This window comes from Sceloporus occidentalis, unplaced genomic scaffold (assembly GCF_023333645.1).
Source record: "Sceloporus occidentalis isolate IW3139 unplaced genomic scaffold, rSceOcc1.0.p SCAF_8, whole genome shotgun sequence".
Lineage (NCBI taxonomy): Eukaryota > Metazoa > Chordata > Lepidosauria > Squamata > Phrynosomatidae > Sceloporus > Sceloporus occidentalis.
In genome coordinates this window covers 30,332,772-30,347,226 of record NW_028316988.1, presented here as the reverse complement: position 1 = coordinate 30,347,226, position 14,455 = coordinate 30,332,772, and the positions used below count along the sequence as shown (strand labels likewise).

General features: G+C 43.5%; 1 protein-coding gene across 1 annotated transcript in view; it reads right to left on the bottom strand.

Annotated features, from left to right (window-relative positions):
- LOC149308500 (mitochondrial coenzyme A transporter SLC25A42-like) overlaps window positions 1-14,455 on the bottom strand; it is a 31,105-nt gene that overhangs the window by 1,308 nt on the left and 15,342 nt on the right. Inside the window, exons 2-7 of the mRNA XM_089537078.1 lie at window positions 13,933-14,055; window positions 12,638-12,749; window positions 10,803-10,828; window positions 9,758-9,924; window positions 8,319-8,435; window positions 4,407-4,558 (exon numbers count right to left, since the gene is read on the bottom strand). Coding sequence (XP_089393204.1) covers window positions 4,407-4,558; window positions 8,319-8,435; window positions 9,758-9,924; window positions 10,803-10,828; window positions 12,638-12,749; window positions 13,933-14,019 — 661 coding nt within the window. The 5' untranslated portion in view covers window positions 14,020-14,055. The remainder of the gene's footprint in view (window positions 1-4,406; window positions 4,559-8,318; window positions 8,436-9,757; window positions 9,925-10,802; window positions 10,829-12,637; window positions 12,750-13,932; window positions 14,056-14,455) is intronic.

Genomic DNA, 14,455 nt, shown 5'->3' with positions numbered 1-14,455 from the left:
CACTGTGAGACTGGGCCTTTTCAGTGGCTGCCCCCAGACCCTGGAACACCCTTCCTAGGAAAACTAGAATGGCTCTTTCCTTGCAGTCCTTCCATCACCAGGCAAAGAATTTTCCATTCCCATAGGCTTTTGAGAACTGATTTTAATAAGGTGCCATCCTCTTTTCAGCTGTATTTTTTAAAAACTCTTTAAAAACTGATTTTAACTATTTTCAATAGGGTTTGTTTTGTAATATTTTAATATTTAATTCCATTTTAGTGCTGACCTTTCATGTTAGCTATACGGCATTTGTTTTAATTTGCAAGTTGCCTTGAAAGTTTTAAATCTTCTTATAAGAAGGTTCAAAAAACCACACAGAGATCCAAACACAGAAATAATCCAGTTTGAGACTGCTTTAACTGCCCTGGCTCAATACTAGGGAATTCCGGGAACTGCAGTTTTGTGAGACATTTAGCCTTCTCCGTCAGAGAGCTGTGGTGCCACAATGAACTACAGTTCCCAGGATTCCCTAGCACTGAGCCAGGGCAGTTAAAGCGGTCTCAAACTGGACTATTTCTGCAGTGTGTTTGGGACCAGAGAAACACAGACAGATGTTGGTAGTTGACTGTAAATTAAATTTGAGGTCAAGTAGCCATAAAGGAACGTATCTCCTTCATGCGGACGCACACTGCTCCTGGGCAGCTAAATTTTAAATGAAATATGTTTTCAAGTTACATCTTTTGCCATGGAGTTGTCTTTTGCTATTATGAGAGATGGGAAATGATCACCACACCACCTTTTTAAATATTATATCCTGTATAATTTTATCTCTCTCATGAACCCCTTTCACCTGCACCTCCCCAAAAAATCTGGAGGCAGAAACACTCTCTGGAAGATACAGAAGGCCATTTCAACACATTTAGGATCTCCTTTGACTGGACAGGCTTTTTAAAAAGCTGTGATGTGGGTTTTCCATAAAAAGGAGAACTAGAAAATCTTATAGAAAATGTCTCCAAGGCCCAGAAGAATATTATCCAATTTAATAGCTTTGGTTTTATATATGTTACATTCAAACCTATTCAAAGCTTTATGTGGTAATTATTTTATTTGAATATTAAATAACATACCGTATATTCCGGCATATAAGACGACTGGGCGTATAAGACGACCCCCAAATTTACAACTTAAAATAGAGAGTTTGGGATATACTCATCGTATAAGACCACCCCTCTCTTCCACGATAAGTCAGAAAGGAGCTGAAGGCACACAACAACAACAACAACAACAGCAGCAGCGACAGAGGAGAAAGAAGGGACAGGAGAAAAAAGGAGAAGGAGAAAGAAGAAAAGGAGGGGAAGAGGAGGGAGAATCCACTACACTCTGAGGAAGGAGTGTGTGCCACATTTGAAATAACAGAATACACAACATTATTTCACCCGCCTCGACAACACCTCCCGCCCTTCCTCTTGGTGCATCTACACTTTAGAATTAATGCAGTTTGACACCACTTTAAGAGCTGCTTCTCCATCCTATTGGAATCCTAGAATCTGTAGTTTTATAAGGTCTTTTGCCTTCTCTGCCCAAAGAATGCAGGGAGGGGCACTGATCCAAACTACAAATCCCAGGGATTCTGTATGGATGGAGCCGTGGCAGTTCAAGTGGCTCCTATTGGAATCAAAGCCCAGGAAGCTTTGTGCCAAACAGAAATGTGTTAGGCTGCAACTGCACTGCAGAAATAATCCAGTTTGACACCCCTTTAACTGCCCTGGCTCAGTGCTATGGAATCCTGGGAATTCTAGTTTTCTGAGATATTTAGCCTTCTCTCTCAGCAAACTTTGGTGTGACAACAAACTACAATTCCCAGGATTTCATAGCACTGGGCCATGGCAGTTAAAACGGTATGAAACTGGATTGTCTCTGGAGTGAAGATGCAGCCCGAGTTGGATCCAAGACACACTTCAGAAGTAATCCAGTTTGAGACTGCTTTAGCTGCCCTGGCTCAGTGCTAGGGAACCCTGGGAATGGTAGTTTTGTGAGACATTGAGCCTTCTCTATCAGAAAGAGCTCTGGTGCCACAACAAACTACAATTCCCAGGATTCCCTAGCACTGAGCCAGGAGAGTTAAAGCGGTCACAAACTGGATTATTTCTGCAGTGTGTTTTGGACCTTGGTTATTAAAAATGCTCAAGGTCCAATCCATACTGCAGAAATAATCCAGTTTGAGACTGCTTTAAGTGTCCTGGCTCAGTGCTAGGGAACCCTGGGAATGGCAGTTTTGTGAGAAAGAGCTTTGGTGCCACAATGAACTACAATTCCCATGCATCTGAGGAAGTACGCTTAAGTCTAGGAAAGCTGCCAACTTTTCTTTCAGTGAGTCTCAAAGGTGCTACAAGATCTATCTCTCTATCATCATTATCACCATTATTGTTATCATTATTAAATCCAAATGCACCTGCAGAAGTGGACTTAAATTGGCAACACTGATATACTGTAGACTCTATCTCTGGGGCTGGGATCTGGAAGCATGGAGGCAATTCCCATGAAAAACCAGGGAATCCTGGGAGTTGTAGTTTGTGAGGGCGGGGGGGGCAACCACTGTCCTCTCTCTGATTGGCTGTTAGTGTGACTCTATCCAAACAGGATTGGTTGCTCTGTAGCCTGACTCTCAGAGGGACTCAGGGGCTAAGAGAGAGAGAGAGAGAGAGAGAGAGATATGTTTATCACACTATACTCTTATAGTGCTACTATTCCACTTTGACTGCTCTAGCAGTCTCTGCCTGAGAATTCTAAATACCCCTCCTTAAAACTGCAAATCCCAGAATGTAACAGGAGGCAGCTAGAGGAGTCAAAGTGGAATAGTAGCACTTTAAAAGTATAGTGTGATAAACACCAGAGAGAGAGAGAGAGACCCATTTCTGAGGGTGGGGTGGCGACCACTCTCCAGCCCTCTCTCTGATTGGCTGAAAACTGTGAGTGTGTGACTCCAAAGGATTGGTTGCTCTCTAGCCAGCCTGGCTCTCAGCCTGGAGCCGAAATGGGCAAGTCACCAAATCTGCCCTGAAATAGAGCCAGGCACCAACATCACATCCAAAGTTCTTTAAAAACCCCATTTTTGTGTGAAAGTCCCCACATTGGCAACACTGTGAGTCAGGAGGGAAGGTAGAGAGACCTTCTGCCACCGCTTGGAAAAGGAGGACAGGAAGGGAAGGGAGGGGAGGGAGCAAGGAAGGAAGAGAAGAAAAGGAAGAAAAAGGGAAGGAGGGAGAGAAGGAGAGAAGGAAGGAAGGAAGGAAGGAAGGAAGGAAGGAAGGAAGGGGAAAAGCAAAGGAGGGAGGGAACGGAGGAGGATGCTCCTTTGCCTTAGAAGCCTTCCCTGCCGAGGGCTCTCTTTAGGACCCAGGGGCTTTCCGGCATACAAGACGACCCCCGACTTTGGGGGACATTTTTTGGGGCTAAAAAGTCGTCTTGTACGCAGGAAAATACGGTACTTGTATATATGTTCCTTCATATCCATGGATTTTTTTTATCCACAAATTCATCCATGGGTTGAAAATATTCCAAAAGGATATAAATTCCAAAAAAAAAAAGCAAACCTTGAATTTGCTATTTTATATAAGGGACACCATTTCACTGTGCCATTGTATTTAACGGGGCTTGAGCATTCATGGATTTTGGGATCCATAGGGGGTCCCCAGTAGATATCAAGAGCAATTTTGTATTTTATAAAAAGGACTATCCCTGAAATAACACTTTAAAAGGTTGCATACCTAAAGAGAGCTGTACCTGATCTATTTATCATATACGAACAATTTAACTTTCTTTTACTGAGGCAGAACTGTAGTAACTTGAGCTTCACTCAGTCACTCCTTGCATTTCTTATTTTAAGCTGAGACAAATAGGATTGCATAAAATGAGTTGAACACACTATTTCACTGACGTACTGGCTGTAATGCAACAACATGGACAAAACTATGGATGTGTGTGTCGGTGTGGAAAAATTCATACAGAAAAATACAGCATCGGAAAATTTTCCAACCCACATTTCTGAGACAAACTTATTCAGTATTCAACTCCCTGTACACTGCCTATGGCCTAAAACAGCATGGAAAGGGGCTTAAAACATGGTGAAATTGCCCCTGGTATGTCCTGAGGGATGTTTGGGAGGAAGATATACAACTAGAAGATGATCACTCTGGACTCTGTTTGTGTTCACACATAACATCTGTAGTTCTTGTTGTTGTTTTGTGCCTTCACTCATTTCTGACTTATGGCGACCCTATCATGGGTTTTCTTAGCAAGATTTGTTCAGAGGAGCTTTGCCATTGCCTTCCCCTGAGGCTGAGACAGTGTGACTTCTTGCCCAAGGTCCTGGTCTCCAGAGTTGTAGTCCAACACTCCAACCACTACAACTATGCTGCCACCCTTACCTGCGTGTACCTTCTTGAGGGTCTCGTAGGTGAAGAAACTCAACCCGGCGTAAGGGATCACCCCCAAGATGGTGGGAGCAAAGCCCCGGTACAGCGTCTTCAGGCCCTCCTCCCGGGAAATCCGGATGAAGACGTGAACAATGTTGCTGTACCTGCCGTCAAAAAGGCAAAAACATTGTCTCACATCAAGCCTATTATGTGCAAGGAATCGGAAAGACTATGAAAGATTGGAGCGGAACCCCCCAACATTTGATGAAACCCGGGCACAGGTGGCAAAGCAACATAAGAATGGGGTCAAGAAGACAAAAGTTACTAATGAGGAAAAAAAACACATGAGGAGAAGCTGCAGCAGATTGCTTTTGCCTGGTCCTACAGGGAAGAATAAGGTGCCACCCATTCTCTCCTCTGCTGAGTTCATGGAGCACAAACTATTTTTGAACTCTGAACTCAGTTTGAAGCAATGGAAGAAAGTAGAGGATTATTATTATTATTATTATTATTATTATTATTAGTATCCCACCTCTCCCTGGATTGGATCGAGGCGGGCAACAGCAAACAAGAACAATAAAATCGAACATGAGTATCAATAGATAAAAGCATAACAGGACATATTAGATCCTAGTTCCCCTATCTCCCTCCCACCCTAAAATACCATTAAAACCAATTCCCAATAAAATGGTTAGTAAAACAGATCGAGATCAAAGTGGGTACAGCTAAACAAATGGAGAGTGGAAATTCTCAGGAGATCAGTTTGGGAAGGCCTGCCAGAAGAGATCCGTTTTTATTGCCTTCTCAAAGGCCTCCAACGATGTTACATGGCGGATCTCACCCGGCAGGTCATTCCAGGATGAAGAAATTAAGGGGAAGGAGGAGAGCAGAACCAGGACAATTCAAAAGGATCTGAAAAAACAGGATGGCACAGGGTTAATTGGGACTCTCCCTGCCAAGTCGAGGGCAAAAGGGAAGGGATCCAAAGAAAAGGAGCAGGGAAAATGACCCAGAAATGCAAACACAGCAAATAGATGAGTTCTAAGCATGAACTATTCCAGCTTCTATGGTTCTATGACTTCCAAGATCAGATAAGATGAGAAAAGGCCCACTCTCTCGTATACTGTTCCCAAGATATTTAGGACTTTAAACCTTGAAGTCCTAAATATGAAATCTTGGACTTTTCTCAGTAGCAAACTGTGATGACTGGTCCTCCAGTCATCTGGGAACTTCTTCTGAACCATAAGGGGTTAATCTGGGAGGAGGTACATGCTAATGAGAGATGACATCACATGCTAATGAGCTGTGGCATCATAGCTGATGTAAGGTCTAACTGACCAATCAGAGAGTAGGACCGCGAGATTCAAGAACTTTCTATGGGAAATCTTTAAAAGGCCCTTTGCGGCCATGCGCTCCTTTGTCTCTCCCTTGATCCTCTCCTGAGGGGGAACCAGATGATGTCTCTTGGAGTCTGGGGGACACAGACTCAGGAATGCAGGTAGAGTTGGCAAGGAGCCAGCTCCCTGATTCCAAGAACTCAAAAGGACTACAAATCCCATCAATCCGTGAGTAGTTAGGAATGTGTTAGCTAGTGCGTTTAGGCCTTTTGTTATTTTCAACAATGGCTTGTGTGGAATGAACTCTATAACTATGATCTTTGGACCTGCAAGGCAAGGAGGCTTTGCAAGAGTGATATAAATTCTTTCTATCCTATTCTATCCCTTTTTAAAATAAACTTCTTTCTTAAAAAGCATCTGCTATCTCTCTGCTCCTATACATGCGCCTTAACTCGGCTATTGATTGCTCTGGGTTAGCAAGAAAGGAAACTAGATCTCTCTCTCTCTATTCCTCACAAGTCCCAGTGTGTGTGAGGAAGGGGTAGCTGTGGAGCTACAATAAAAATATAATTATAATTCAAAAAATATAATTATAATTCATTCACTGGGTGGTGGCAGCGAAAAGTTCTTTTTGTAAAGGGATCCCCTGAGAGTAATAGCCACGCACAGGGCTTTGCCCTCAGGGATCATCACACAAACAAACACACTTATAAAAAGTACCACAGCTTCAAAAGAAGCAGGCGACTGAATTAAGCACTTGCCTTTATGGTGTATATATATCATTGCTGTTATTTTTGGCGGTTTATGTTTTCTATATGTCACTCTGAAATCTTTTGACAAACACGTTCTGCATTGTATTAACAATTATGTGCCCCAACTCTCACAAAACACCATGCCTTAAAACAGTTGCTAAATAAAAGAAGCAATGACTGCAGAGCGCACTAAATGGACAGCACACTGTCTGGGAGGGTAAAGAACAGCTCCATCTTGTCTGCTTTTCTGCCACAAGTAGAAAACACATGCATGCACAAACACACAAATACAGAGCCAAAGGTCTAATGTGACAACTATTTTTGGCAGCAACACTCTATGCACAGGTTGATCAGTGCTATTTTAAGCACTGGAAAGAGCCCAGCATGGCTTTGGAGAGGAGAAGAAGAGAAAACAAAGAGGTAAATCTAAGCAGAACATTTAATGGAGCTATGCCTACACTGCAGGGATGGCCACTGTACTTATTGCAGACACACATAGGCGCATGTGAAGTGGACCTGGTCTACATATAGGTCAAGTCTCTCTTATCCAAAATGCTTGGGACCAGAAGTGTTTTGGATTTCAGAGGTTTTTTGGATTTTGAGTATTTGCATCTACATAATGAGATAACCTGGAGATGGGACACATGTTGATACACAAAATTCATTTATGTTTTATATACACCTTTTACACAAAGCTTGAAGTCAAAGACATAGTAGTGTTAGTCTGTAGAATCAATATGAAGAGAGATCTTGTAGCACCTTTGAGACTAACTGAAAGAAGGAAGTTGGCAGCAACTTCCTCAGATGCATTTGGAGGAGTGGAAAGCCGGGGCCAAACCTATATATGCCATTAGTGGGTGAGAATGTGGATTCAGATTCAAAATCTTTTGTGTATGGAAATGAAGTGGCAAGTCCAGTTTTAAATTGGTGATAGTCATTAATGAACTAAAGCTTGTAGGTGAGTAGAATAGATGAATGTGGGAAACAGAGAGTGATGTGATGAATAGGTCAAGAGCACTTGAAGGTAATTTTATACAATATTTTTAAATAATTTTGTGCATGGCACGAAGCTTGTGCCCATTGAACCATCAGAAACCAAAGTTGTTGCTATCTCAGCCGTTCATGAAAAACGTTTTGGTCTTTGGAGTATTTCAGATTTCAGATTCCAGATAAAGAGGCCTCAACCTGTATCTGAAGAAGCTTTCACATTCACACAAAGGATCCAAAGAGCCCCTGCATTTCCAAGATGAGTGGGCAATTAGGGCTGCCATCATAAGTATGTAATGAAGGATTCTGGGATGCTGGTGGGGTGGGTATTTTAATGTTTTCATGTGTTTGGGGGACAAAACTTGCCCCCAAATTAGTAGGGACTTTGGATGGGGATCATTGGGAAATTGGTGGCTGCTTCAAGGGCCAAAAAGGTAGGGCCTGGGGCCATAGGCCACACTATACCCTCCTCTGGTTAAGGTTTGGGAGATTTCAGGGGTTATAAAAATGCCCATAGTACCCCATTGTTCATACAGAGTTAATTGGTGATTTAAAAACAAAACTTTCTTCTAGGTTTGTTCTGGATACTAGAAGGATGTGTGCTAATCATTTAAATATATATATATCTTTATTGAAGGGATTAACAAGAACATTATAAATACATGAGAAAAATGTTCATTTTCCTCCCTTCAGTTACTGGCAACAAAAGTGAAGTGAGCTGCATCCAAGGGTGGCATTTGGGAACACTCTATGGTCAATGCTTTTAAGTGGATGCTGGAGGTAGGATGGCAATGAAAATTGTACACACACACACACACACACACACACACTTCCTTCCAGCCACTCACATTTCCTTCGGCGTCACTGCCATCCGTGCCCGAACCAGATCCAAGGGATACGTCAACATGGTGGCAGTTGTTCCTGCAAGTGAGCCTGCAATGAACCTGGGGAGCGGGGTAAGCGCCCTGTATCAAAAAAGAACACCACACATTAAATACCAAGTCCCCAGTTTTTTAATTTAAAATAAAAAATCAGTGATAGACCACTGGCCCAGAAATGTCAGAGTTTATCCTGGGTTTCTAGTACAGAGAAGGGGGTGCCTTTCACTCCCTGTGACACCACCTTATCATCATCTATTGTTATTGTCAGCAACAGCCCTATGCTTCCATTTTAACTGCTATGTCAACATCCCATTGAACCTGGGGTATGGAGTCTGCAGAGGTGCTACAGCACAATGTTTGAGAATATTATTCTTGTTGTTGGGGTGTACCTTAAATCCATTTCCACCTTATGGCAGCTGTAAGTCCACCCTATGACATGGTTTTGCTGGCAAGATTTGTTCAGAGAGAGTTTGCTCTTGCTGTCCTCTGAGGTTGAGACAGCATGACTTGCCCAAAGCCATTCAGTGATTTCATGGTTGAGCAGGGATTCAAACCCTGGTCTCCCAAAATCCTACCCCAACATTCAAACCACTACACCATGCTGTCTTCACTATGCTTTTCTTTGTTTGCCTGTACACTAGATAACCTCTGGGAGTCCATCCTCCATTGGTCTAGGTCTGCAAAGGAATCCAACCCAGGTGTCCCTATAGGTCCAGCGGTAGCCATTTGATTGCTGACCAAAGGGATGAGTCTGGGTTGAATTTATTTGGAGATTCAGTTCTGTCAATGGCTGTGAGGTCTGATGAACCCCATCAACAAAAGACCCAGCAAACTGCTGTGTCCCACTTGATGCCTCACTGACCACCAATAAAGCTTATCCTACACAGTCGACCCTCCGTATCCACGGATTCAAGCATCCACAACAAAAAATATAAATTCCAAAAAGCAAACCTTGATTTGGTCACTATCTGAGAGAGCCAGTGCAGCATATTAGTTTGAGTGGATACCAGGGTTCGAATCCCAGCTCAGTGATGGAAACCGAATGGGAAAGTCACACCCTCTCAGCCCCAGGGAAAGCAAATTACAAACCTTACAAAATCTTGCCAAGAAAAATCCATGACAGGGCCACCATAAGTCCTAAATAGCTTGAAGGCACACAGTGCGCACACACACATTATTTTACCTTCCATTGTATTTAATGGGACCTGAGCATCCATAGATTTTGGTATCCATGGGGAGTCCTGGAACCAAGCCCAAGTGGATACCAAGGGCCCACTGGGCCAGTCACAGATGTCATATTTGGGCACAGAAGGAACTCTGGAATTACACCCAGTTCTGGATCAAGGCACCCCCCCCCCCCTCCCCAAAGCCTTCCTTAAAGAACCCAAATTTCTGCCGCATCTTACTTTCCCTGGAAGCCATAGTAGCTGCCCAGAAGCTGCTTGTATTCCTCATGGGCACAGAACTGGATGGCGGCGTAGGGGATCACCCGGACCATGGTGGCGGAGTTTCCGCGCCAGAGGCTGAGGAAGCCCTCATTGAGGTAGGTGCGATAGATCAGCCGGTAGGCGTCCTAGGAGAGAACAGAAAGGAGGTTAGAAGAAGAATGATCTGAACCCTAAATAAGAGCAAGCCTTGGTCTTAAGAGGGAGCCTACATAGCTAAAGGAAGAGCTAAAGACAGTAGTACATGAGCTGCTAAGCTCAAGGCTGGACCTCTCCAATGCACTGTACTTAAAGCCTACCAAAATTTCAACTAGTTCAAAGTAAGTGTCCCACCTGCTCCATCACTGACCACCAATAAAACTTATGCTGGAGATGAGGATTCAATTCCCCGCTCAGCCAAACTACAGACAAAGAGATTCTACCTAAACAATAGGAAGAACATCCTAAGGGTAAGACAAGTTTGACAGTGGAATATGTAGCCTTGGAGGGTGGCTCCTTCTTTGGGGTTTTTTAAACAGAAGCTGGATGGCCATCTGTCCCAGGGAGGGCTTTGATCATGGATTCCTGCATGGCAAAATGGAGTTGGACTGGATAACCCTTGGGATCTCTTCCAACTCTTAAGATTTCCTGATTCTACTGTGTAGTTCCAGCACTGGATGGAGATCTATTGGTACCCAATGTGGGAATTCTCAGTGGCAAGAACAGTTTCCAAACAGAGGTTGGATGGACATCGGTCACAGGATGGGCTTTGATGGTGTCTTCCTGTGTGGCAGAATGGGGTTAAACTGGATGGCCCTTGGGGGTCTCTTTCAACTCTATAGTTCCATGAACCTATATTTTCCAAAGATACAGGGCTTGAAATAAAAGATTTTCCCCTCTGCCCAACATCTGAAGTTTTATTCTTGTTGCAGTGCCCCCCTTCTTCTTGTTTTTAGACTGAAACAGAAACCCTAACTAATAGAGCTAGTGGGGGTGAGGGTGGGGGAGAGAGAACCACACTTCTTACCTTAGCAGAAAACCGGTTTGATGACACTGAAAAAACAACGAAGAAAGAAGTTATATACACATAGAGAAGCATCAGGGCACAGAAACAAATCTAGATTTGAGCCCACCAGTGGCCAAGACCCATGAGCATTAACCCCCTTGCAGGGTGTTTGGGGGTACTTTTGTTTTACTTTTGGGGGCTGTATACATGCCCACAGCAGCAGGAAGTGGTGCGTCCATGAAAAACTTTAAGACTTTTTTCTCCCTGCTGAGATTATCTGGGTTTCTGTACATTTTCTGATGATTTTTCACACTGGGGCCTCTTTCTTTCCTATGAAAAAATTGCCTCCCCAAAAAGCAGCATGTTTTGGAACCAGCAATGAGAAGCCTTGCAAAAGCCCTGTTCCTTCTGGAGATGAAGATGGCTGGAAATGGGTTGCTGATCTTCCTAAGGAAGTGGCTGCTGGGACCTTCACTTCAGCATTTTCCATCAACCCATTGCCAAATGATCAGCTACAAATCTGGAGTGGGCAGGTAAGATTTTCCTTAACTGGGCAAATGCCTTACTTTATACCCTCTATCAGTAATTATGAGTAATTATGAGCACCAGTGTGGTGTAGTGGTTTGAATGTTAGACTATGACTCTGTAGACCAGGGTTCAAATCCTGGCTTAGCCATGAAACCCACTGGGTGACATTGCCCAAGGCACATGCTTTTAGCCTCAGGGGATGGCAATGACAACCCCCTTCTAAAGAAACTTGTCAAGAAAATCCCATGAAATCCCACTTAGGGTCACCATAAATCTAAAACAATTTAAGGCACATGACGACAACAACAACAACGCGAGTAATAATAAAGAGAAATGAAGATGAATAATGTCTTTTTAAGCAACAACATCTCTCATGTATGCTTTCAGATGAGTAAACCCATATAGCACTCCCACCCAATCTCTCCATCCTGTTCCTGACCAGTTCTCTGCACAATTCACAATGTTCCTACCATCTCTCCAGTCTCAATTTGACTCTGCTCTGCTTCCAATCATCCCAAGCTAGAGATAAGCAGATAGCAGAGAGGAAAATATCCAGCCAAATCTCTTTTCTGCAGAATCTCATTCACACATTAATCCTCAAATTAAGAGAGAGAGAGAGACTTTAATCTCTTGGCCGCAAACCAGGTTTGAAATTGGGGACTTTCCTCGTCCTCTTGACAAGAGTTGAAAGTCCACAGCGTTAATCTGCTGGTTGCATGTAATCCTTTCCTTATGCTCCCTCCCTGGGCCCAAATCTACTTTTGAACTGTTCCCAAAGGTCTGCTGTTTTGAGCCAGTTTGTAGTTTCGGTGGTGCAATCCAAAAACATGTCCTGATCTGTGACTCCAAAAGAAGGTTTAAAGCACCTAACATTTCTTCTTATTATTATTATTATTATTTTGGCTTAGCTATCCTTAGAGCAAGACTTGCTGCAGGGCCTTCTTGGTGTCTGCTCCCAAACTATACAACTTTCCTCCAAGGGAGGCCACACGAGCCCCTTCCCTGTTGTCTTTCCCCAGCCAAAAAAGCCCTTTCCCTTTCAATGGGTCTTTGGGAAATGGGCTGGTTATTGAGAAAGGGAGTTTAACCTGGTGGGTCTTGTATCCTTTGTTTAAAAACTATTTTTAAACTACTTTTAATTAAACAGTATTTTAATGTTATAGGTCCAATCCGCACTGCAGAAATAATCCCTTGGGGCCCCTTCCAACTCTAACATTCTATGATTCTGTTACATTTCCTTTTCAACATGAAGAATTGCTCTCTCCTTCTGTCAAAAGCAGAGCAGATCTACATTTTCCTCCAGAGAAGGCTTGCCCCTCCCAGAATACCTTGGAATATGATTTTTGTTCTGTCCAGCGGTGCCACAGCTGTTTTAGCCACAGCTCCGGCCAATGCTCCCGACATCAAGGAGTGGGCCACGCTCCTCCTCTCCTGGACGTTCTGCAACAGAAGACCAAACTGGGTTTGAGAAGGGAACCCGCAGCACACCACGAAACTCAACAAAGTTGCCCTATAAACCATCCATTTGCCCGATCGCCTATGGTGCATGAGAATCAGCTTCAGGTGAGCATGCAAATGGCTACCTCTCTTGGATTGCTCAAGAACAAGACTTCGGTGGGCAGGATGTGCTGAAATGAGCCAGAGGATTCTTGCACAATTCCTGAACAGGAAAGAAAGTGGGCAATTGGACTAGAACTTCAGAAACCTAGGTGTATACATTGAACAATTATAGATGTTTGATACCCATTCTACTTTTGTGGTTCCATCCTAGGGCATCCTGGGAATTATAGTTTGTTTAAAGGTACTTATAATTCTCTGGAGAGTTCCAGAGCACACTCTGAATTACAGTACTACAGGAGCTCTCTAGCAAAACATCCTAAGTATCTCACCAAACTACAATTCTCAGGATTCCGTAGCATGGAGCCATGACAGTTTAAAGTGGTATCAAACTGCTGTAACTGTGCAGTGCGAGGAGTTATTCACACTACACAGTTGTAGCTGTCCAATGTCACTTTAAAGCCATGGCTTCATCATACGGATTCTTGAGGTTTGTAGTTTGGTGAGGTGCTTAGAACTCTCTAGCATTACAGCGCTATAGTCCTCTGGCAAATAATTCTTCATGGAGCTATAAATCACTGGAATTCTTAGGATGAAGCCATGGCACTTAAAGTGGTATCAAACTGCTTTAATTGTGCAGTGTGGATGCCTCCTGATACACCTCTGGTTCAAGTCCCTCCAGGATATAAAACTCACTGGGTAACACTGGGCCACTGCACACAGTCTGTCTCTGCTTCACACACACAAAGCCAGGCAACCGTACAGGGCTGTGGTTGTCGTTGTATAAGAAACCCACTGGGGTGATCTTGGACAAGTCACACTGTCTCAGCATCAGGGGAAGGCAATGTCAAACCTCCTCTGAACAAATCTTGCCAAGAAAACCCAATGTTAGAGTTGTCATAAGTTGGAAATGACTTGAAGGCACACAACAACAACAAATTTCGGGAGAGACCTGTTTGCTGTCTTGAGCTCACTGGAAGAAAGGCAGGAGAGAAAGGGAACAAACAAATCAACACCGAACAGACTCACCACCCTCCACAGCCAAACCCCTTCTGCCGTTGCTCACCTCTGGCAACACACGTCCATGGAATCCGGCATCCACATCTTTCTGTTTTAAATCCACTTGCCCTTCCGCCACTCGACCATTACCCATACCAGGCTGACAAGGTGGCTAGGAAGAGAATCAGGACTTCAGGAGGCAGGAGAGAAAGAGGAAAGAAAAACAACAGTCAGTTTGTTTATTCAAAAAATTAAAATCCTGATCCGTTTTAGGTTTCCCCAATCAAGGTGGAATGTCGCCTTTCAGGTTCATGGCTGCCACCTCCTCCCTTGGCACTACTCTCTTTGAGACTGATGTAGGATCTGGGACACCACAATATAAGGGATCTCTTTTTTTGGAAGATAGCAAAACTGTTAGCAAACGTGGGACAAATTCATTTTTATTTCTGCAGTGGTGAGTTCCTCCCACTCCAGCATTTCTTTAAAGCACATACATGCATACATATAAATGCCCATACCTTGCTAGTAGTATCGACCTGATCTTTTATAAGAGATCTTAAGAAAATACTCCACTTCTAATTATGATTGCA